The sequence below is a fragment of the Gallinula chloropus genome (assembly GCF_964237585.1).
Source record: "Gallinula chloropus genome assembly, chromosome: 4".
NCBI classification, from domain to species: Eukaryota; Metazoa; Chordata; class Aves; order Gruiformes; family Rallidae; genus Gallinula; species Gallinula chloropus.
The window spans coordinates 5,723,625-5,746,616 of record NC_140088.1 but is presented as its reverse complement, the minus strand read 5'-3'; the positions used below and the strand labels follow the sequence as shown (position 1 = coordinate 5,746,616).

Here is a 22,992-nt window from a genome sequence, read left to right as displayed (position 1 = left end):
AACCTCGGGCTGGGCCGCGAGGGGGGGGTCACGTGCCGGCGACGTGTCACGTGAGGCGGGCAAGATGGCGGCTCCCGCGGACGGTAAGGCGCGGGGGGTCGGGGGTGGCACCGCGCTGCGTCCCGCCGCGGCCGCTTCACACACCACCCCCGTCCCCCCGCCTGACCCCCGCTCTGTTGCAGGCGCCGACCTGGAGGCCTCGCTGCTGAGCTTCGAGAAGCTGGACCGCGCCTCCCCGGACCTGTGGCCCGAGCAGCGTAAGTCTGGGCGGGCCCGCGGCCCTCTGTCAGCGGGGTGGGAGCGGGGGGCTTCCCTTCCCCTCCCCCTTCTCTCCCCCTCCCCTCCCCTTCCCCCTCTTCTCACCTTCCCTCTCCCCTTCCCCTTCCCCTTCCCCCTTCCCCTTCCCCCTTCCCCTTCCCTCCCCCCTTCCCTCCCCCCTTCCCTCTCCCCTTTCCCCTTCCCCCTCCCTTCCCCTTCCCCAGCGGTGGGATGGGGTCAGGTGGGTGCCGCACACAGAACCTCACCCCCGCTCTGCGCTCCCTCTTCTCTCCTCAGTGCCCGGGGTTGCCGAGTTCGCCGCCTCCTTCAAAAGCGTGAGTGAGCCCTGCTTGGCCTCTGGCCTGTTCCCCCTTCCCGTGGGGGGCGGGGGGCAGGCTCTCACGGGCTTTGTACAGCCTGTAACATACATACCTACAACCTGTCTCGGTTGTGACTTCCTTATGGACTAGCACAGCCCTTCTCTTCTCAATCTCTTCTTGTTTCTATCCCTAATGCAACTTACTTGGAAGAAAGGAAAGGTGTTAAGTTTTGGGGAGTCGTGCTCTTCACCTTTAACTCAGAAAAAAGGCCAAGAAAAGCTAGAAAAAACAATGTTAAACATAAAAAAAATATCTCTATAGAGCACCTGGAACCTTCTTATTCTTGCCATCAGCAGAATTTGCTTTCAAAGCTGGGTCAGACTGTTCTATATGACGCTGAAAATGTGCTTGTTGGAGTGTGAACTTTTTATTTCTTTCAAAACAGCCTATTACAAGTTCTCCTCCCAAGTGGATGGCTGAATTGGAGAACGATGATATTGATATGTTAAAAGGTGAGTATGGGCATTGCAGGTAGGAAGCAGGGCTGCCAAAGCAGATGAGAATTCAGTACTTAGAAGGCTTAAAACGCTTCTTTAAATGTTCTGGAGGTGAAGCAGTGGGGAAGTGGTCCTTTTATGGTGTTCAATACTTATTGCAGACTTTTTGGTCCTCCTTTTTTTAATTATTATTATTATTATACTGTTGATTGGCTAAATTTCTGAAGGCAGGACTCATCAGTCCATCAGTAAACCCTACGGTCTTGGGTCTCTAGCCCCCTCAATTTGCAGAATCTACAGCTCCAGAGCCTTACCTTGTTAATGATACACATTGTTCATGAATCCATCCGTCTCCAAGAGTATCCAGCTGATTGAACTTGTCGATTGGCATGTTCAGATATGCTCTGTGCATATGCCTTCACTCTTACATCCCAGATCTCTAATTGAACAGTAAGGCTGTATGAGCAAGTTAGGGAAGCATGTAGATTTGCTGCCTGCTACAGCTGTAAACCTCCTTGAGCATGCTCTGCCCGTCCTGTGGATTCCAGATAAACTGTTCCAAGGTCAAAGTGGGGCAAATTCACTTTGACTTGCTGCAAGAAATGTGCTTGATGCACATAAAGTCCATTCTTTTGCAGTCTTCTAGTTTCTTCACATGTAGCAACGTGGACTTCCAAAATACAGGATGAGTTGCTCATGACAGTGGTGGCAGATTACTGGATGAACCCTATGCATGGCTGTTTTTCAGTAGGGAAAGCTGCTTTTTTTTCTCAGTGCCTTAAAATCAGGGGTGGCATCAGCTTAAACTTACAAAGTAGCCAGTTCACTGGGAATGGACCTCATCAGAGGTAAGACTGAGAAGCGCTCCCTGAAGCAATAAGCAGGTGAACTGTCATCAAGAGGGCTGCAGGCAATGTTAAAACTGACACTTTTCTCTCTTCTCCAGAGCTGGGGAGCCTCACCACAGCCAACCTGATGGAAAAAGTTCGAGGCCTGCAGAATCTGGCTTACCAGCTGGGGCTGGATGAATGTAAGTGCTGCGCGTCCCACACCGCCGGCTGCCATCGCCTGTCTTCCCGCTACAGCCGGTGCTCGTGGCACGTTTGTAGCTGGGAAGGGGGGTTGGCAAGTGTCTGGCAGTCCCACTTAGTCACCTTTCAAAAACACACTGAGGGAGGGAGCGTACTGAGAGCCTGCCTGCCCTGGGGCAGGCGTCCTAGCAGAAAGCACAAGAGGTCATACGCCAGCCTGGTGGTGTCTGGTGGCATGTAGACTTCTGCTCCTGACTTCAATATTGACTTAGATAAATCAGGTCACTTGACTTAATTCCCCACTTGGATGCTAAAGCTGTTTCTCAGAGCAGTCGTGTCAGTACTTCTGGCAAACTGCATGTGCTGCCTCCAAAGTGAAACTTTCCCTTGTGTGTAGGATTCTCCTATCACTTGGTGTCTGTACTGTTTCCTGCTCCTGTAGCCACCTTTTTAAATCCTTTTTACACTTTACTAGCAGGAGGTGATGCCCTTGAGCACTAAAGTTGACCTTCACCCATGTACACATAGCCAAATGTTATCAGCTTTTTGAAGGAGCTGCTTTCATTTAGCACTCTTGTTGTTAGGGGGTTGATCCAGCTTTGAGGATTTCAACAGTGTTGTGTTTAAAATGCTACCAGTGTCTTCAGTGGTTTTGTCCTTAGTTTTGCTCTAGCATAGACCCTAGTTGCAGTTCCTCTTGGGCTACACAAAGCAACAAAGGTTTTAAAATTTATGGGTCTTTCACCTTCCTTTTCAGTGGATTTAAAGGCAAAAATAAAAAGTAGTGATAGGGCTTTAGAGTCTTTCTGACTGTAAACCTGAGACATCCTATGCTTTCTTATTAGCAGATCATTAACCACATTTTAACATACTCCCTGAAGGTTTATTTTGCTTTCAGTGCTAACATCCATTAAGATTGTGTAAGATCATTTAGTGGAGTAAAAGTGAAAAGTGTAACAATGTAAAACTGAGTCGAAACTAAAGATTGGCTGGTGATTGGCTTTCTCAGATAAGCTGTGGGCTGAAATGCCAGACAGCTTTGTCCTGCTAGATGGAGTTTGAACAGAGCCTGAGTTACATTAAGCTAACAAGGTGGTTATTTCCTTAGTTTCCAACAGTTCTAGCCTTTAGTCTGTAGTAACTGAAATATTGGATTTTCAAGCTTTACAAAAGCTCTCTGTTCCTAACTACTTCTTGTCACTGATGTATTTTTCCTTAGGCTGTAATACATTGAATGTTTTGTGTGTCATGATACACATCTTAGGAAAATCTTCACAGAAATTTAGGTGTAAAGCTTGAACGCAGCAGCCCAGGGCTGTTTTTTCCCAGTGCTGCCTTTAAGTTCTTTCCTCATGGAGACTTAGAGAAGTGAGAGAACAAGAAGAAACACCCAAAAGTTCTGTTTATTAAAGTTCAGCGACCTCTGGTTTTGGTCCAGAGGTATTGGATTTGATTATATCTTTGTGTGATGAAACTTAATAGTCCCCTTTTGACTGTTAACTGGAACTGGCTGTCGAGTCCAGCGTTAGAACGATGCTGACCAGTCTCTAGATGGCAGCACAAGGCTTCCCATAGAGCTGCTGCTGCTGCTGCTGCTAAACTACCCTTTCCTTCGAGATTTTAAGTTCTTCTTCCCAAGATTGTTTTTGTGACACTTACATGTTCTGAATATGCACTTCTCTTTATTTTTCCTTCCAGTATTTTCAAATGTTTCATTCCCCCCCCTCAAATCCTTTATATTTTTAAAGACTTCTCTTTTCATCCAAGTTATTGATAAAATGCTGTGCAGGACCAGAGTGATTCCTGCAGCACTCTTTGAGAAATGTACCTGGTGAGTGACTTTGTAGTTAAGTTGTGAGGTCTGTTACTGGACCAGTCCACCACACACTTCATGTTAATTTTACATTAGCATTCATTAGGCAAAGTGACATGTGGGGCTGGGTACATTTTAGATAAAATTATTCATCAAGGTATTCTTGCAACACTACAGCTGAAATCTCAGCAATTGATTTGGCATGATATAGTTTGATAAATTAATAATTATCCAACTACCTGCCTTGTTTCTTAAATTCATATGACTGACTTAACTGTTTTGCCTACATAAGAGGGCTTTCTTGACATATTGGGAGCAAACATATTGAATGCTTTGTCCATCTTCACTGCTTTCATCTGGGAATGGTTGAATACTACTTATTATATATAATTCCAGCTGTCCCTAACTTTTTAGCCATGGATTCTTTAGTTCTTTTGGTTCCTTGCTTCTCACAGATTCCTAGTTTTTACAACTAACTTCCTCCCCTCTTTTTCTGTAGATACTTTTACTTTCTGTAACCCTGGCTGTTTTGTTGAATGCCTTTATGGCTTCTGTGAAACAAATTAAATTATTAACATGTAACTTATGTCTTCTTACCAGCTGGTTTGACATCTGATTTGAAAGTGAAACAACTGTAAATCCAGAGTAGCCTGAGATACAGTGAATGTCCTTCAGACTGGAACAATGCTAACAGAGCTTCCTCTGGTATTTTAAATGGGCATGTGAGGAATCAGGCTTCTTACCCTCTGTTAGGATTTCTGTGCAGTGTAGCACGTACCTGTTCAGGTGGCTGTAGCATTAGCAGGTAACACATCAGTCTCCAAGCATGTTGTGGGATGATACAGACCTTTGACCTGACTGAAGTGGTTGGTGTTGTTTTTGGTAACGCTGGTTCCCCCTCTTGCCTAAGGGTTTGGTTACTGCTTTCTGAATAAGGTACCTGTTGCTCTGTCCAGGTCCAGCCACGTGTCCAATTCTTTCAGCTTTGTTAGTACCTAAATACATTTAGTTCCTACTCAGGCAAGGTAAGTGGCTTACTTTGATGGTACACCTGTGCATTTTAAAAATACTTCTGTTTGGCAGATATCCTGTAACTTTATTATTTTAACCAAATGAGTAGGTGAGCATCTTTATAAAAAATTCTATTTCTGACTGGCTGCATGGTCTCCTGTACTTCAATTTCCCTTTTGCTGAGATGCAGGCCATTAAACTGCCAGTAAAAGGTAGGCTATCTCCCATAAATCAGAATTTATTTGCAGTTTAATTTGTCAGTGACTTTACATTGAAGATCTTGTGGATCAGAAGGGATGCCCAAGGTGAGAACAGAGGATCTCTTCTTCAGCTCTTCTAGCATGCTAGGAGGTGGATTCTTGCTCCATTTGTGCATATTCCTTGCAGAACATTCTTCCCTTCCTTAGCACAGAGTTCACCTAAAGGATAGCCTTCCCTGAATGAAGCAAAATTTTTGTAGCAGGAATCTTTTTAATTAATTTTTTAAAAAAAATTTTACTCTCCTCTTACAGACTAGGCTATTTTTAAGTGTCTGGTTTGTGCATTTATTCTTTGCTACAAGATGGTCTGGAGCGGTGCAGCAGCTTCCCAGCTCAGGACCTGCCATCAATATTAATAACAATAGTAAAGTCTTCTAAAAATACATTATTTTTCAACACCTCTTCTGATGTCTCAGCTTGTATTTCCTTACCTCCTTTTTAAGCCATGTAAAACTATACCTCATCCTCTTGCTTGTTACTGCTTTTCTTTTTGATTCAGCTCTCTCATTAACAGAAGGAAAATAGAAGCTCTAAAGACTTGTTTTATTGGTTAGAATACACTGAAACTAGTGTTAGCATTTAAAATGCTGCTTTGTGTGGATTTTGCTGTCCCTGTTAATGTGGGTGTTGTAAGGGTGGGAGGGAGAACAGGGCTTGATGAGCATGTGGGCTTTTAATTGTTCATGTAGTTAGGATGACTTCAGGAGGCATAGTATTACTGCTGAATGTGAGCTGCAGCCAGCCAGCAAGTCTCATCTCTGAGAGGCATAAAAATGTAAAGGCATATTGCCTCATTAATGGCTTTCCCCCCCCCCTACTGCATTCCTCCAGCTTTGCTTGGAGTGGGGTAATGAGCACCCCAGAACAAGAAGACCCCAGCAGATGTGTCAAGCAAGAGGCAGGTAGTTCTTGCCTAGGAACCCAGTCACAGGTTCTGACTCAATGTTTGTGGCCCACAAAGCAGCAAATTCCAAAAGTTTGTGTAAAATAACTGCAAATTTACCTGCACAGCTCTGCTATTCCACTGTAGGACCCAGTAACAGCCTTCAGAGCTCCTGAGTCCAAGTTGACTTCAGAGGACTTTTGAAGTCCTGGTTTCATGATCTAGCAGCTCTGAAGGATGCATATGTTGCACAGCTTGTTGCTGAGGAGTTTTTATTACCCTTGATTGCTGTTACTTTTGAAGTAGCAGGCTAGACTGCATGGGAGTCAAGCAACTGCTGCCAGAAATCACTGAGGTGTCCCTGTCACGGAGGGACCCTTCCAGAGACGGATGAGCAGGTGGATGAGGAACAGCTACCTCGCTGCCCAGTTAAGCTGTCCTTGGTTGTGAATTGTAGTCCTCTGCAGCCTCAGCAGCCTCTGAAAATTTTGGAAAATCAGAAGACTCCTTCTGAACTTTGAGCTATTCACAGATAACCATTCTTTCTCACATTGGTAGTCTGGGTTTTTTCCCATTTCTCTCAGATGAGCGTTGTTGTGTTCTCTTGCCTGCAAGTTCAGCTTTTTTTTATAGGTTTAGAGGGGTAGAGCAGTTCCATCTTTGTCCTTCAGCAGGATTTAACTGTGGCGTATTTTGAAACATACATGCTTAGCTCTCCCTGAGATCCTTGCAGGTCTCTCTTAACATGGATAATTTCAGAGCTGGGATGGTTGAGTGTGAATTCTCTCATTGGGGTTTGTTTGTTTAATGTGTTGCTTGTTGATTGTAGCTAGGATATGTTTAAATCATGGGCTCCATTAAGGTGAAAAACAGGGTGTGACACTTAATTTGAATTTTGTGTGGGCTGTTGAATTTGTATCAAAGTAAGGAAAGGAAAGATGACAACGTACCCTGTTACTGAAACATCTCTCTACTGCAACAGATGTCTTTCCTAGGTGTCCCTACATGTAGTACCAACACACAGCCTTCAGGCTTCATGCAACACATTTGGCATTTGTACCCAAACAGCCTTATATCAATGACATAATTGATCAGAGAAAAATATTTCCTGACCCTAATGACTTTTTATTTAGTCCTGGGTCAATCAGCACAGAGGCTTTTTAGGCTCAGAAGCCTTTTACATTTGTGAATGTGCCCCTGCATCCTACAGTACAGATGCCTAGTGTCTGTTCTAGTGTGTATGTACACTTGTATGTAACAAAAGAGTCCTGTATTTGTAGGAAAGCAACGTATTGACAGGGGTGTGTAAGTGAAGAGGGTTTTAATGACAGGGTGCCAGTGGGGCATCCCTCTCACAGCTGAGATCTCTGTTTGTCCCTTTTACTGTCCACTCTGCAGTCTGGGAAGTAGCATGAAAAACTGAGCAGGATTCTTGTGGTTTCTTCTTGGCCAAAGTGAGTGTTCTGGAATCTGTGTGGAAGAGCAGACACTTTCCTGAACATGAACTATTTCCTTATTTCCTTGGAGACATAAAGTGTTGCAGTTGAGCTGGAAAACTGACTATTTGAGAAGGAAGAAGGAAATAAAGTGAAAGAATCACTTGATGTGGATCCCAATCTAGATCCCACAGCAAGAATCTCAGTGGCTGTTATTAGAAAGGCATAGCAATGTTCCTAACTTCTTAACTGCTGGCAAAAGAGGAAGGAGGATGCTCACTTTTTCTTTGTTAAAAGCTGCCACCTTCAGAAGTATAGTGCTCCTAGCACTAGTGTGTCTGTGTTAATCTGAACCAACAAGGAAGAAAAGATGATTTGGAACTGCTTACGTGGCTTTAAATATGCTGGATGTAGAAGAGATCATTGTATACCAGGTCTAGTGCTCATTATGCCCTTAAAATATATAGCTTACTTGCTCTTGCAAGGTGAGCTGCTCCATATAGGAGGAAGCAGTTTCTGGTGTGTGTACTTCAGTTATTTCTGTTCCACCTAGAATTTTCTCTGTAGCAACTGTTGTTTTCTGCTTGGTTAGTTTCTGCATTCCCTGCCTGGCCAAATGAATCTTCATCCTGTTTCAGTTTTGCCTGAAAGCATATTTCTCCCTTATTTTGTTATTTAGTACTGTGTTTGCAAGGACTTTATGTGAAATAGTATACTTCATGTGCTTCAAAGCTTGAAGGCAGAGTTTTATAGCTGGACACCAAATTATGCTCTTTGGACACTGGGTTTCTGTAATATGCAGTTACCTTAAGGATTTACTTAGCAGAGTTAGTAGACTTCCCTCAGAAAAATGTCTCACATTTTGAATGGTTCATTTGTGGGCTAGGAGAGTTCTTCAGGAACTCCACAGTCACTTTGAAAGGGTTGGTTTTGTTTTCCCTGCTAGGGAAAAAAAAATACGGAGGTTGTTTTTAATTTACATTCATAGTAATTCTTGGTCCTTATTTTATTGTTTCAGAGAGGTGAAAAGAACACCTACGTGTCAGTTGGGGTGTTTATATGGCCCTGTCACTCTCATGTCCAAGCTGCTATGATTTCTGTGTGAAACCTTGGCCTTTCTCCCAATTCTCTTTATTCCCCCTCCTCCCCTACAGTAGATCTGCCGCTTCATTGTAATGCGCAGCGCTAGGGTAAGAGATACTCTGCATCTGCAGAGGGATGAGGAAATCACCTCTCCTTATACTGCTCACTGGGTGGCTTATTTACAGGCAGGATTCTTCCAGGGCAGCTCCTGTTGGAAGGGAGAGACATCAGAACGTCGGCTTGAAATTGCCATTCATACGTGATCTGTGAATTGGCTAATTTTGACATGTAGGTAGTTAAGAAATGATTACAGTCAGAGGAGTCGTGACCTCAACTTTTCATCATCTCCATTGGCTCGTGCCCCAGTTTGGAAGTGAAGAAGGTATGGGAAGTTTTAATTGTACCTGTGTGATTTATCCTCAGTCAGCTCTTTAATTTCTTCTGGCTGTCTGAGGTTTCCGACACGCTGTAAATTTCTCCAACTTTTTCATTATCTGCAATTTCTTTATGACTCATGAATCGGAGTGGAGAGAGAGTGTGGATTTACAGCAGAGATAAACATGTCCATAAAGTCTGTATCTGTGTCAGTAATTGTACTGCTGTCAGTGACTGTCCTGTTTTACAGGCCTCTCTTGGGAGAGGAACACGCTTTGCTACCAGTGGCAGAGAAGGGTTTGCTTTGATTTGCATTAACTTGCCAGGAGATTAGGTTGAGATGGTGAGGATGGAAATTGAGTCTGGACCTTGGCTGCTATTGTTTTGGGTTGGGTTTGTTTTTTTTAAATAAGTGGGTGTGGGGTTGAGTTGCCCTCTCTGTGAAGGGGAAAAAAAAAAAAGCAGGTCCAGACTGTTCTTAAATAGGAAATGAGGGAGATACAGTCTAATGATGATATCAAATGTGATGCTACCCATATGCATAAATTCTGCATTCTTACCATAAAACAAATGCTGTATCTAGGTAACTGTCATACCTGGAAAAAATACTGCATGGATCCTTAGGGTGTTCTCTGTCTGCTGGGGAAGTAGAATAAATATTTCTAGGCTTCAGGAAATTTCTGCATCTTTGCCTTCCTCCCCCTCCCTTACTCTGAGGGAAGTGCCACCATGGATTTCAATGGTGAGTACTAATACCACATCCCAGTCTCCAGGCAGTGATGATTCTGCTTGCTGCAGAAGGAGGTGTATACTGTTGAAGAAAAGGGGAAGGATCTCTAAAACTCTCCTAAATGTGTCAAAAGTTCAAACATCTTCAATTTCACTTTGCTTTTATTTTCTGTTTGATACCTGCTGTTGATGTTTGTGTACATGGAATCTCCTTTTGTCAGCTGTGTAGTTGGGGTTGGATTTTTTTTTCCTCTGTGACTAAGTTGTTGTCACAGTAAGAAGATAATTATTTTCTCACACAATTATTTTTAAGTGCTAAAAGTGACCATAAACCCCAAAATTTCCATTATGTCAAGTATGCATTGAGGCACACACACCCCTCCCAGCCAAATACAGTTGACTTAAGTCTGCTGGACACCTTGTAGAGAAGGGAGATGATCATAAATGATGTCAACTCTGTGACTGTATAGATAGCTTTTTAAATATGCATAGGTGCAGGAGTGTTAGAAATGTTAAGGTGACATCTGCCATTGTGGTGCTGTTAATTCTGAAACCTAATGTTGGAAATACTAAAGGGGACCTTCTTGAGTGTTTATGTCCATCTAGCCCTGGTAACTGAGCTTCCAAAGCTATGCATAATGACCACATACCATGTGGCTCAATAGCTGGCAGATAACTGCTCTTAATACTGCTGTTGATCTTAATGAGTGACACTGAATGCAACAGCAACATTCTAACCAAAAGCTGATTTGGTAGGAGATGCTTTTTACATGCTTTTCATTGAAATGCCTGTCTCTCCTCTCCACCCAAACCAATCAAACAACAACAACAACAAAAAAGAAACCACAAAAGAAAAAAGCCCAAACAAACTGAAACAAAACAAGTCCTCCCCAGACTTTTGTGTTCTACCCTTGTATTCCATTCTGTAGATGTCTCTTCTGAAAGTCTCCTTTGGCTCCTATAGTTTGATGGTAGGAAGAAATGCTGCAGTAGTTTGACCCTTTCTGGAAAAGAGTTGTTGATAGAGTTGAGGGTTGATTTAGATACTTCCTGAGGTGAAGAGACCCTGTTCAGTGTTACTGAGGAGGAAGAGATCTGATTAGTCTGGAGACTGACCACACTGCTTTGGAGACTGAAATAATTTATCTGCTGCAGAATTCTATTATGCTGCTCAGAGCAGTAGTTTGTGCTTTGTGAGAACATCTGGAGTATTAGCATTGGCCAGTCAAGCAATGGATCACGTTGTGCAACCACATGGGTGGTTGTGCAGCCTCAGTTCTTAGAGATTTTCCAGACCTAACTGACTAAAGCCTTAAGCAACATGATCTGACCATATATAATCAACCCTACTTTGAGTAGAACTCCTGAGCCTGTGAAATCCAGATGATCCAGTCAGTCAGTGATTCTGTGATCCAAGATCCTTTCTAGAAGTAAGTTAATTCAAAGCCTGCCTTCAGCTGAACACAGCACCGGACAGTTGGCTCCCTTCATGAGCCTCAGCAGGAGATTGCAGGTGCAACTCCCTCATCAGAGCAGCCTGACAAGGAGCAAGACACATGTATCACAGGGATGGCTTTTGTGTTTTTGGGGGATGAGGAATTATGAGTCTGTGCAACTTGGGCTGGTTTACTTATTTTTCTACGTAGGGACATACAGTCCTTTCAGTATCTTCCTTTAAGCAGAAGAAGAGCATGGTCCTCAGCATACACAGAGGTTCTTGTGTGTTTTGGCTCAAATGAACTGTGAAACCACCATCCTCTGCCTAGACAAGCAGAGAGGTCAATGGGGCTTGACTGAAGAGCTTTTAGCCACAGAGGTAAAGGAATGGGCTGTCACATTAAAGCATTTCTGCCTGCCACATGCTTGGCACAGAAAGAAACATGACTACAAACAAAATGTTCCTACATTATACTGTCAGAAGCCTATTTTTTGCTACTCTCATTCTGACAGGATAACTTGTAGACTACTGTCAGTGGAGGAATTGAGGATGGGGAAAAGTTTGATCAAGCATAAGGTTATGTGCATTTTTCCATTACGGTTTAAAAACACAAAAGTGCCAAACAAATCTCAGGGAAGCTCTGGCAGGGACTCTCAAACCTTTACAACTGGTCTGTATTTATTGTCTAAAATTCTTGTGCTGTCCATACCTTTATCCAATTAAAACTCTCCTCCTTCTTCTGTGTTAATAGGATGTTTCCTCTGTATTTATAAGTATTGGAAAGATGATCTCTGTATCACCTCTGTGTGAAATGTTTTCCTGTAAGTGTTGGCTCCTGACAGGAGTAAAGAGAGAATTTTCTTCCCCAGTCTGGGTAGCTGGACCTGTTTGCAGAGCAGCAGCCAATCCTGGTGAAAATCACACTAGAGTGAGACTCTGGAGGCCTTTGTTCAGATTCTGGCACTAGCACTGTTCTGCTTGGTCTCTTTGCCTTCTCACCTGTCATGTGTCCTCCCTGTCCCACCCCCATTTCTCCAACTGTTCCCCAATGTTAACTTTTCTTTTGCAAGACATGAAGAGAATCAATGTTTTTTAAAAGAGCATATAAGGTCTTTATTGTTAAGTAGTGTTAACCCTACATGTGGTTTGCTTTCCCCTGCTTGTTGCTATTGTATGCCACAGGAAAGCATCATTAGAAGGCTGTATATGTCATCAGTAGAAGTAAAATGGGAATGTGGTGATGAAACAACCTAATTTCAAGTGCTTTTCAGCCTGGGACCCAGCCAAGGTTCCTATGAAAAGCAATGTTTGTAGATGGCTGAGAACAGCCTTATGTATAAAAATAGTACTATTTGCAAGCAGCATAAATGTTAAAAATCACTAGTGTGGATATCTACTTATACCAGGGATTACTACCTTTGGTGCCCCACTAGCTGAGAGGCAGTGCAGGTAGCTCAGTACAGAAGGATCTGTCTCACTGTTTCACTCAGCCAGCAGTTGTGCTTTGAGGAAGGAAGTCAGTGTGTTAGTCAAGCAGCCTGAGCCCATGCTGGCTGGGTATTGCTGTATTCCTTTCCAGTCACCTCTTGTTTGGATCAGGAGGTAACGCCTACAAGGCTGCGTGAAAAATCTCACCGCGTTTTGTTGCTTATTGAGTGGTTTCAGTTGCTCTGAGCATGAAGTCTCCTGTAAGATCAATAACGGACTTACCACCTCCCCTCTTACATCTCCAGCTCTGAACATCCTGCCTGCATAAAGCTGCTAGACCAAGTCTGATAGTATCTGCCTCTTATTGCCTCATTAACTTGTGAGCATTAGAACAAGATAAAAATGCCCTAAAGCCTCTTATCTGATGATTGTCGTAACCTTCTGAGTGCCATTAGCTTAAGTTTGCAATCAAATGCTTCCCTGGAGTATAAGGACCACTGATTAAACTTGAAGTGTCCCCAGAGGCTTTTACAGCTGTCAGGGGGTTGGGGGGGGTGGGCTGTGGCTGCCCCTCTGCCAAAGAAAAAGGGGAGCTGGAGGTCCCGGTGGGGCGGCCGCTCCGCAGGTCTCCACGTGGTGCCCCAGCTGTTCCGCTTTGCCTAATGAATTGTTTTACAAGGAGAGGCTGGATATTGTCATCACAAGCTGCCTTCCCTGGGGACCAGAGCCAGCCTGATAATGACTAATGTTAGTGGTAGTAATTGAAGTCTGATGGCTCTCCTGGGACTCGCACACCCGTAGAGCTGTCAGGCACTTGTGGCTGGTACAGTCCCATGAATACCTCGGAAATGCTTTTTAATTGCTTGACTTTCATAACTAGTTCCCATATATCTCCTGCAGAAATACACATTTTTATGGGGGGAGGGCAAAGAAGCTGAGGGCTCTGCTGTGACCCTCGGTTTACACGTCTAGTTTACTGCCCTGATGTGTTTCTGGTGAGGCTGGCTGCGTGTTCTTGCTCCCCTCAGGTCTCATCTTGGTGTGGATCTGCTCGGTGTCTCTGCACAGGCTTGTCCAACTGATCTCACCTGAACATACCTTTCAGTTTATGTCTAAGCCCTGTCTTCTGTGGTGCTGATCCTTGATGCATAGAGATTGTACGTGATTATAAAGGAACACAGTAACTTTATTTCAGAATATCAAAGGATCACTGCAACTGTGAAAGTAGTAACAGCTATTTATGTTTTGTTAGCTGGATGTAAGACTAAAAGTCTTGTTTAAAGCCTAGGATACCCATGTGTCCTGACAGGGCTGAGGTTTATGGCCATGAGCTTTTGCAGGTTTAGGACAGAGAACTGAGCAATCTATATAAAAGAGAGTTATTTCTCCCCCCACCCCACCCAATAATTTTCTCCGTTAGAACTGTTACTGAGTATAGCAGTGGGCTTGAGATAAAAGTAACTGGAATAGGGAACTGTGCTTCTGACTTCCTGGAGAGCCTTTTTTTTGGGGGGGGGGAGGGGGGGAGGGCAGGGGATGGTGATGTGCACTTTTTTTTGCTGGGTTTGGGGTTTCTTTAAGTGACATGTTTGGATTGGCAGATGAAATCCACTGGGTTAAATAAATGTTTTCTGCCAGAAATAGCATAGACCACAACATTATATCAATGCAGAAAACAACTTCTAACAGGTCCATGAGGATTGCCATGCTGAGTCCAGTGCTCTTTCAGTGTCTTGCCTCCTGACAAGGGGCTGTGTCAGTGTGAAGAGCTACTCACTGTTCTGCACCATTACAGAGGAGCAGGCAAAGCTTCAACAGCAGTTGGTGTATCCCCTGAAACTCGAAGCCTCTGTAGCTTTATCTATTGAAAGTTTACCTGGTTTTATGCAATACTTCTTCAGGATCTTGTTAAATTTAACATAATGTCTTATGATTTTTAATTAAAGAGCTAATAACTTGAGTGCATGAAAGTTTAACATTCCCCCCCAGCTACATCCATTAGTCTAATAATGTAAGACTTTATCTCCTTGCAAATTTTGCTTTGCCTTTTATTTCCTCCTACAGATTTCTTTAGACTGATTTCATAATTATTCCTCTAGGGTGGTTTTTTTAATGCATTTATATACAGTTTGTTCTCATTAAACAAATCTAACCTTAATGGCTATAAAAGGCCTTCTCATGTATGAATTAATCAGATCTGATTGTGTTACTGCAGAGCTCTTGTGACTTATTTTGTTTACATGTGAGGCTGGTATTCTCTCAGAGGCTATAGCATGAAAATAACAGGTCTCTGTCTTGGTGCTGGCTTAGACAGAGGAGGAAATTCATGTTGCTGTGAGGTTAGAACAGATTTATTCACAAAGCTAAGTGACCAAGAGAGGGAGCTCAGGAAAGAGGTAGGAGAGGGGACACCTTGCCAAATGGAAAACGTTTTCTTCATCCTAGCTGATGAGGCTGCCTGGAAGTATTTATTCACCAGATACCTACTGACTGCGTAATACTGAGAGATACAGGGATAGAGTGCCTGCAGGTAGGGTTTTTAAGGTTGATCATGAGGCTATGGAACAAGGTCAGACAATAAGACAGAAGTGTACAAGGAGTGGAAGGGAACAAACCTTGTTTTTTGCTACCAAATCTCATTTCTGTTTCATCTGTTTTTAGGTGACTCAGTTCAGCCCAGTCTGAAGTAAATGTGAAGCATCTTAGTCAATTCAGGACAAGTTAAAATAGGTCATAATACTTTGTTCCAGCCACTTTATGGATTTAAGTGATAAAAATAGCGTTTTGTTTCTCTTGTGTGTTACTCTGTTAAGTGTAGGTCTATCTGGTTTCAGGTCTAGGGGCAGTCTTTTCTACAAGACTAGAATTTAAAGACAGTACTTCTCTCCAATTCTTCCAGAGCATCCTAAAAGGCCCTTCTAGGAAACAGAATCTGTAAACAAGACCCAGCCTGAGCTGTGGGAAAGAGCTACAGAGGGCACAAGAAGAAATTCGATCATGTGGCTAGGAGGCTTCTTTGAAATGATGTCTTTCTTGAATTCCCTTCTTAAAGACTGTCTTTTTTCAGGGGAAAAAAAAATCCTGCTTTGCTAAAACAAATTAATAGTGATGGAGAATTTATTTGCCACTTAACTATTGCAAACTTTGCTACTAAAAATCCAGTTCTTGATCCTAATGTGAGTTTGTCTGGGTTCTGAGACGTTTTGAATTGTCTTCATCTGTACAGAAGAGTTTTGCTGTGGCTTTTTGAGTTCTAGCTGAAGATCAAAAAAAGGGTACTTAATGCCATTGCCAGCAGAGTAAACATACTACCTCTTCTCATCATATTCATTGCAAGTTTGTTCTTCACCTCCCCCCTCCAGTGAAGTGCTGGCTCTTAGAAATTTATTTTGGTAATAAAACATTACTTTATACTTGCCCATGAAAGCATGTTTGAAGGCTGTTTGTGGATTCTTTAAAGGGTCCAGGAGATTGTTGTTCCCTGAGCACACTGCAAACTCCTCTCATAATTAAGCCTGATGAATTAACATGCAGGAAGTTAAGCTCATAACTTTCAGTGGTTAACTTAAGGTCTTAAAATGTGGAACCAAACCTGTGGCTGGCATACTGTACTTCAGTTGTCAGTCCCAAAATGTTATGTATTGATGGGTTTTGGTTCTGAGAAAATGGGTGAGTTTATTCTTTATGAAATTTTATTCTTACAGAATTTTTTGCTCACAATGAAGAGAGAATAAAGTTGGGTTTACTGCTTTTCACAGTTGTAAGTCTTGACAGTAAAGCTAAAGGATATAGTTCAGTTATTATCCTGCGATTTATCTTACAACTTTTTACTGTAATTGGGAAGAAGGGAATAGGAAACTCCATGCTGTGTAAGGGGAGCTTTTCACTTTGAAATTTAATTTTGAGGAGATATTTTTAGTGATTAGTTGCTAGGGCACAAGCACAAGAGTGGAAGTAATTGTGAGGCGTCCAATAACTGATTAGACAGACTTTGTTTTGTGTGTTGGTTTGAGCAGTGTTTTAATGAAAGCTAGTGAAGCTTCTTATGATCAAGTTAATCATAATATATTTTACATTGATAGGGCATTTCCATATGGAGAGCTTTCTGTGCTGTGAGGCACATACCCACACATTGTTTAAACTGCACAAAGTGCCAGTTACTTTGGTTTCAACATAAGCTGTCATGTAAAAAATCTGACTTTCCAGATATTTGGTGACGTTTTACAAGCATCTGTGTTATAAATAATGTAAGAATGTCTTGTAAGTCCTTGCACCTTGTCTCTGAAACCTAATGTTATGTTTTAAAGCTTTCTAGGGTCAGTGGCAATTCAACAAACATTAGCTCAGGTTTTCTTCAAATGAGACTTCTGTTTTCTCACTGCAGGGTCTAATCTCTGTTGTACTGAGCCAGGTGACATCAGGTTTGGTCAGTAGCTGGAGGGGAATCAAGAAGACCCCAGCCCTGACATTAGGCAGCTTTGATGCCCTTCTCTGGGTGGGCTGCTGAACTGTTATCCCGTGGTAGCTCTAGAGGGCTCTCTGCTGTTGGAAATGTTACATCTCCAGTGAGTTGTATGGCAAAGATCTCAACCTGTTGGTCATTAAAGAACTCATAACACTTTTTTTTTTGATTTGTTTCCCAAATGCTAAGCTCATTGTCAGAGGCAAAATGCAGCATATGCATTTAGAATCTTAATTTTCTTCTACTCTGAACTGTGTTCTGCTCTGCATGGAAATGGTGGTTGTTTTGCTATGGCATTGAAGTAGCATATGAAGTAATTTTTGTGCCTGCAGTTTGCAAAGTTCCTTGTGTAAGTCAGTAGAAGTTCCTGGCACTGGCTATATATATGCAAGAAAGACAGGAAATAATTATCCCAGCCTTTTTTGTAACCATGTTGTTTGTTACTGAGTATATGGGCATTGTTACAGGAGTGTTAGAACTAAATATGTAAGATGGATGGATGGCTGGATGAGACAGGATGAAAGGTTGAATGGTAATTTTCAGCAGAGTGATAGGCATTTGTCATCAGGTTGTAGCAAGTGGCATTTAGAAAGGAAGGAATACCTATGTAATACTCTTGGGTTTTACTACCAAACCCTTCCTTTGGGTGTATAACACGTGAATCCCAGTTCTGCCTTGGTAGATGTGCCAGTATCATGCTGGGTTCAGCTGGGCATGATTTGGTTATGTTAAAATGGACTTTGAAATACTGTAGTTTGAACACGAGTCAAGCAGTTGAAGATTATAATGCTGTGTTCTCTGCTGTAATGCTAAATGATATTCTCTTGCAGTTCTGTAGATTGGCTTTTTCCATATGCATGATTTGGTGCTGACAGCACGTGGTGTATGGGAACCTGAGGGCTTGGGCAACTAGCTGGTGTCATTGGGAGGGGGTGACAGGTGGGTAAGGATGCCAGGCAGTTGGGTGGGCAAGCCCTTCTGTTGGGTGTATGCACTGAGACAAGCAGTGGTCTGTAATGATGTCAGTGCTAAAGCTGATCTCTTAAACATAGAATCATAGAATGGTCTGGGTTGGTCCCCAAGGATCATAGAGCTCCAACCCCCCTGCCACAGGCAGGGACACCAACCTCCAGGCCTGGATCTCATAGCCAAAGAAGAAACAATTACTTATATGGATGACAACAGTTTGCATTTCCTGGAGCAGTTGTCTTTGGTTTCAGAAGGCCAGTGCAGCACTGCTTGCACTTGGTTGTGTTTTGAAAGCTGTGAAGAGTAGTAACGACTATAAATAACATCTGTGAAGACAAGAAAAACCAGCAATGGGATTCCAGCTTTTATTCTCTTAACACATTTGGACAGTGTGGGTTGGATGTCATTATGGATGGTGCTGTGGTTTTCTGTCTGTTAAGGTGTGTGGGTATTGAGGGAGTGGAAATAACGTTGAGAGGGATGCTCAGTGAGATCCTCAGTGAGAATATGGGTGAGTGTCCTGCTTTACCTGCTCCGTGCTCGGTTGGTTTTGTGCACTCTGCAAAGGCCTCGCTTGAAATCACCGCTGTGAATTTACTGCTCAAGGGGGAAAAGGTGAAGTATGGCTGGATTCAGGAAGGGAACAGGTTGTTTTATTTTCATTGGTTGGGTTTGCAGTTCCCCAAGCAATGAGGGCTGGAGAAACGGGCTGTTGAGAGTCACATCTTGATTACATGTTCGGGCCTGTTGTAAAATCCTGTAATGTCTGCCAGTGTGGAAATCCTCCTTATATAGTGGAGGAAAGGAATTGAGAAATCTTTTCTGTGAGTCCTGTTTCCCTTCCTCTAGGAGCTAATCTTCATAGTAAGAAAAATGTACTGAATTACCCTCGTCTGCTTAAAACACAACCCAATAACAATTAAGCCACTGATTACTTGTTTGGACAGTGAAAAGATGCTGCTTCTAGGATTTGTTTCCCCATGTCATCCCTGACTCCAGCAACCTGCAGCAGACCAGTTCTGGTTATAGATGAATTGAAATCCTCATCCCTCTGAACATTTTGGATGTATTTATTGCATGTACTACATCTTTTCATGACTGACCACTGTAATTTGAGAGGAAATAATATCTTTTTTATTTAAGGGTTCTATTATAGGTCGCACTAGTTTAGTTGAAGTGGGGATTGTATATTGGTTTTAATAGACTACTGAAATTTTGTGTAGTGAGATCTTAAGCAAATTAAAATCTTGTATGTAACTATTGAGCTTGTGCTTGTAAATTCAGAGGGTAAACGTAGCTGTAGCCAGTTTTGAACTACGTAGGGATAATAATCAGATCAGAGTACTGAAGTCACAGAACAAAATGTCTGATGATGGTGTCTCAGAGTTAGTGGTACAGAAATGCTCTCAGTGTGCCTAAATGTGCTTTCCTGTCTGTATTGATGTAACACGGTGCATTGCTAAACCCTCTCAGTTTTGAGATCTAAATAATTTAGGGAAAATGAATTAAAAATGCCCTTTTGGCTATTGCAGCTACCTGAGGGACATCCTCCTTGTTTAGAGGATTTAGGGTGGTGAGACACTGCCACAGGCTGCCCAGAGAAGCTGTGGCTGCCCCCTCCCTGGCAGCATCCGAGGCCAGGCTGGATGGGGCTTTGGGCACCCTGGTCTAGTGGGGGGTGTCCCTGCCCATGGCAGGGGGGTTGTGACTGGGTGGTCTTTGAGGTTCCTTCCAAACCAATCCAGTCCGTGATTCTACAATTTAAAAGTACTTTCCCTGTGTTTGCTTCCCAGTTGAGTTGTTCAGAAAAGTCATTAAATACAGAGGGGGATACAGTGAAAGTTACTTGGCATAAATATGTATGGAGAAGAAAAGGGAAATAAACATTTTCTGTAGTCTTCCATTCCAGTTGTTTTATGGTTAAGTAACTGTGGTGAGTAAAATCCAAGTGAATGAGTATCAGAGATCAGCACAGAGCTGAAATGAGTAAAAAGAAAGTGTTTTTCACCACTGGTGGCCTTGAACCTTCAGAGGTCTGTATATAAACTTTATGTCATCTGAAGCTGTGTTGCAATTGCCTTAAGATGGGCTAAGTGCATGTATAAGCTTCTTCAAGTTCTCAGTTTCTTTGTTTAAAACTATAAAAAATGACTTGTGGTTGTGGTGGTCGCTTCAATTTCTGGCAACCCAGCAGCATCGCTGAGCTTCTGTGTCTTGATTTGCAAGCACAGCAGCAGTGATTGTTACATGTTTAAAACCAGTTCAGTTGAAATCACTATAGGACAAAAAAATTTTAAGGTTGTAAGAGTCTTCAGTTTGCAGAAAGCTGAATTTACATATGTAAATGCATATATTAGTATTACCTAGTAGTTGTTTTTAGCAATATTCTGAGTGTTCTATTGGAAGGTTTGAAAATGCCTTTTTAAAGTTGTTATATTTGTTGTTATTACCCAGTTTCACCACATCACCTGCTCTGTTTAGGGAACTTTGTTTGTCCAATCTACCTCCTGAGCCAGCAGGATGGTAACTCTCTAGTTGCAGTGGGTGGCAATGCCTTCCCTCTGAAGGGCTTGTGAATTCTTGTACGAGCTTCTGGCACGAAATCTATTGATCACACTAAGGTCGCAGTAGTGCATTTCCTGGGCTGAAGTTGCAAAGTCCCTGGTCTCCAGGTTGTCTGCTGCTTCCCTGTTAGAATTCAGTGTGCCAGACCCACAGCACCCCTGTCTTTCATGAATGGAATTCAAAAAGACACTTACATTTCCATAAATAAATTAGGAATTCAGTGGCTTCTCCCGGCTAATCAGGGCAGGCTGATAAACCTTGCTAGCTGTTTAATAAATGAATTGTGACTGATTACCTATTAATATGGACGCCTCAGGAATTCACCCTGGGGGAAGCAGAGCAGTGAAATAGAGAGGGGCATGGCCCCCTGGGAAATCAGGGCTTCATGTTTGCAGCTTAAATATCTCTGTGAAGTATCAATAAGGAGGTAATTGAATTTTGAACACAAACATGAGCGCCGGATGGATGAAGGAGAGGGGGGCTCTGATCATCTCTTCATGCCCCTTCATACTCCCCTCCCCTTTCCCTTAGAGACCACTCTAGTGAAGATAGATGCTAAATCCATTAAATAAAGATTAGACTCTGTCGTGGTAGAAAATGGCAGCTTAGCTAGATCCCTGGGCAAATTGGGACCTTTAGCAATACAGAAAATTAAAATATACATTTTTAACAAGTGTGCTGTCGACACAGTAATAATGACTGTGTGGCTCATGGGGTTTGCTCACCTTTCAGATCTGCTTTTGTTTGGTTATATCACTTGCTCTTGTTTTGAAACCAGCCTGCTTGGTCTCTCTGAAGCGGAGAAGACTTGGGGGAAGGAAGAGGGTTTTTTCCCTCACCTAGCTTTCTGTCTGAAGTACTTTCTCTTGGCTCTTATGCTTGTGGTAGTGTAAAAGAACAGTACTCTTGTATTTGAATGTGGAAATAATTAGCTTTGGCTTCAGCATGCTCACTCACATGTCCTGAAAAGTAGCTGGAAATTGTCTAGAGGAAGCATAGAGATGATACTGGAGAGTGAAATGTAAATGTGATCTGGCTTTGTTTTTTAAACACACATTATTCTTTATCTATATGGCTTTGCTTTTACTTATTTTACTTTACAGATCATTTTTCTGAGTTCTGCAATTAGTGGAAAGATTAGTATAGGCGTGTGCTCTGTAAAATGTTAAAGTTGGTTTTGTCGTGCAGTGAACTGCAGAAGCTCAGCTGAAGGGGCCTCTGGTGGCTGGCAGTCTTCCTTGGTAATACTGTGCTAGACCTAGAATGCAATCAGGCCTTCTTCCCAAACTTGCATGCCCTATCTTCTGTTGCAGAAAGCCAGCAGCCCCTCCTGCGTTTCTCAGGCAGAACCTTCACTTGACTGTACTAGTAGGGGATCAATTGCCATACTAGAGACTGCTCCTGTTTTTCCAATTAAGATGATAATCCTGCAGAACAAAATCCAAAAATGTTTCCTGTTCCATGTTTCTTAACAAGAAAGGAGCCTAAACCTATGTGCTCCTGGGCCAAACTGCTGTTCCTTCTAGAAATTTTTCTCTGGATCTTTTTGAGAATGCAAAGAAAAAAAGGATTTATTCTTTGCTGAATTAGAGTGGACTGAGACAATAATAACTTGGGGACTTCTGTCTAGTCTTCCAAGACATCTCCCTGATAGCTCCACTTCCCTCTTTTCACACTCCTCTGAAATTTTTCCATGTCTGGAAAGTCCTTTATGCTTCATCCTCAGCTTCAGCTCCTAAGAACTGAACCCAGGATCATCATCTTTGGTTTAGGAATAACAAAAATAGATGTTATTAAGTGTAAGAAATGTATTAGGGTCCACTCCAGAGACAGAAACCAGCATACTGGGAATGCTTTGGCTTCCATTAACTCAGAGCTGCTGCAGACATGGAAAAGGTGTTTCCCAAACTATCATCTGCTTCCATATCCCAACAGTTTACTCATTTGTCTTTTGTCAGGTGGGGTTTGGGTTGGGAATATCTGTTTTCTTTCATACAACCATGCTTCTAGCAAGGAAAAAAGTTACTAAGCTGGCTCAAGGATTCAGTTTCATGGTGCTGGCACCAAATTGAAAATGAACAGCTAAACCGTGGTAATTGCCTGTGTATGTGCTGTAGGCTCTCAATTTAAGGTGTCAGATCTCAAACCTCCCTTGTTAGAGGTAGATTGCAGTATTGGGTTTACCTTTGGCCAAGCATGTTGATCTTGGGCTCCTTCTTGCTTGGGACTTCCTGGCCATTGTGCCCTTGCAAGGCGTCAGTTCTTCTCCTGAACCCCACCCCTCTGTCCTGTCTCCATTTCTCAGTCTGCTAAATATTTATAACCCATCTAATTTCCTTTAACCTTGGCTGGCCCCTTTGAAAGAAGTCAGCAGTACCATGACAGCCTATGTACTTGTTTCTCTCATGCTGCTGGCACCCTTAGCCTTGCTGTA

General features: G+C 42.7%; 1 protein-coding gene across 1 annotated transcript in view; it reads left to right on the top strand.

Moving 5' to 3' along the window:
* Positions 1–32: 32 nt before the first annotated feature.
* Positions 33–22,992, top strand: part of LIN52 (lin-52 DREAM MuvB core complex component) — a 41,495-nt gene continuing 18,535 nt past the window's right edge. Inside the window, exons 1-5 of the mRNA XM_084263457.1 lie at positions 33–83; positions 183–257; positions 556–593; positions 1,024–1,090; positions 2,022–2,105. Of these exons, the coding sequence (XP_084119583.1) occupies positions 65–83; positions 183–257; positions 556–593; positions 1,024–1,090; positions 2,022–2,105 (283 nt within the window). The 5' untranslated portion in view covers positions 33–64. The remainder of the gene's footprint in view (positions 84–182; positions 258–555; positions 594–1,023; positions 1,091–2,021; positions 2,106–22,992) is intronic.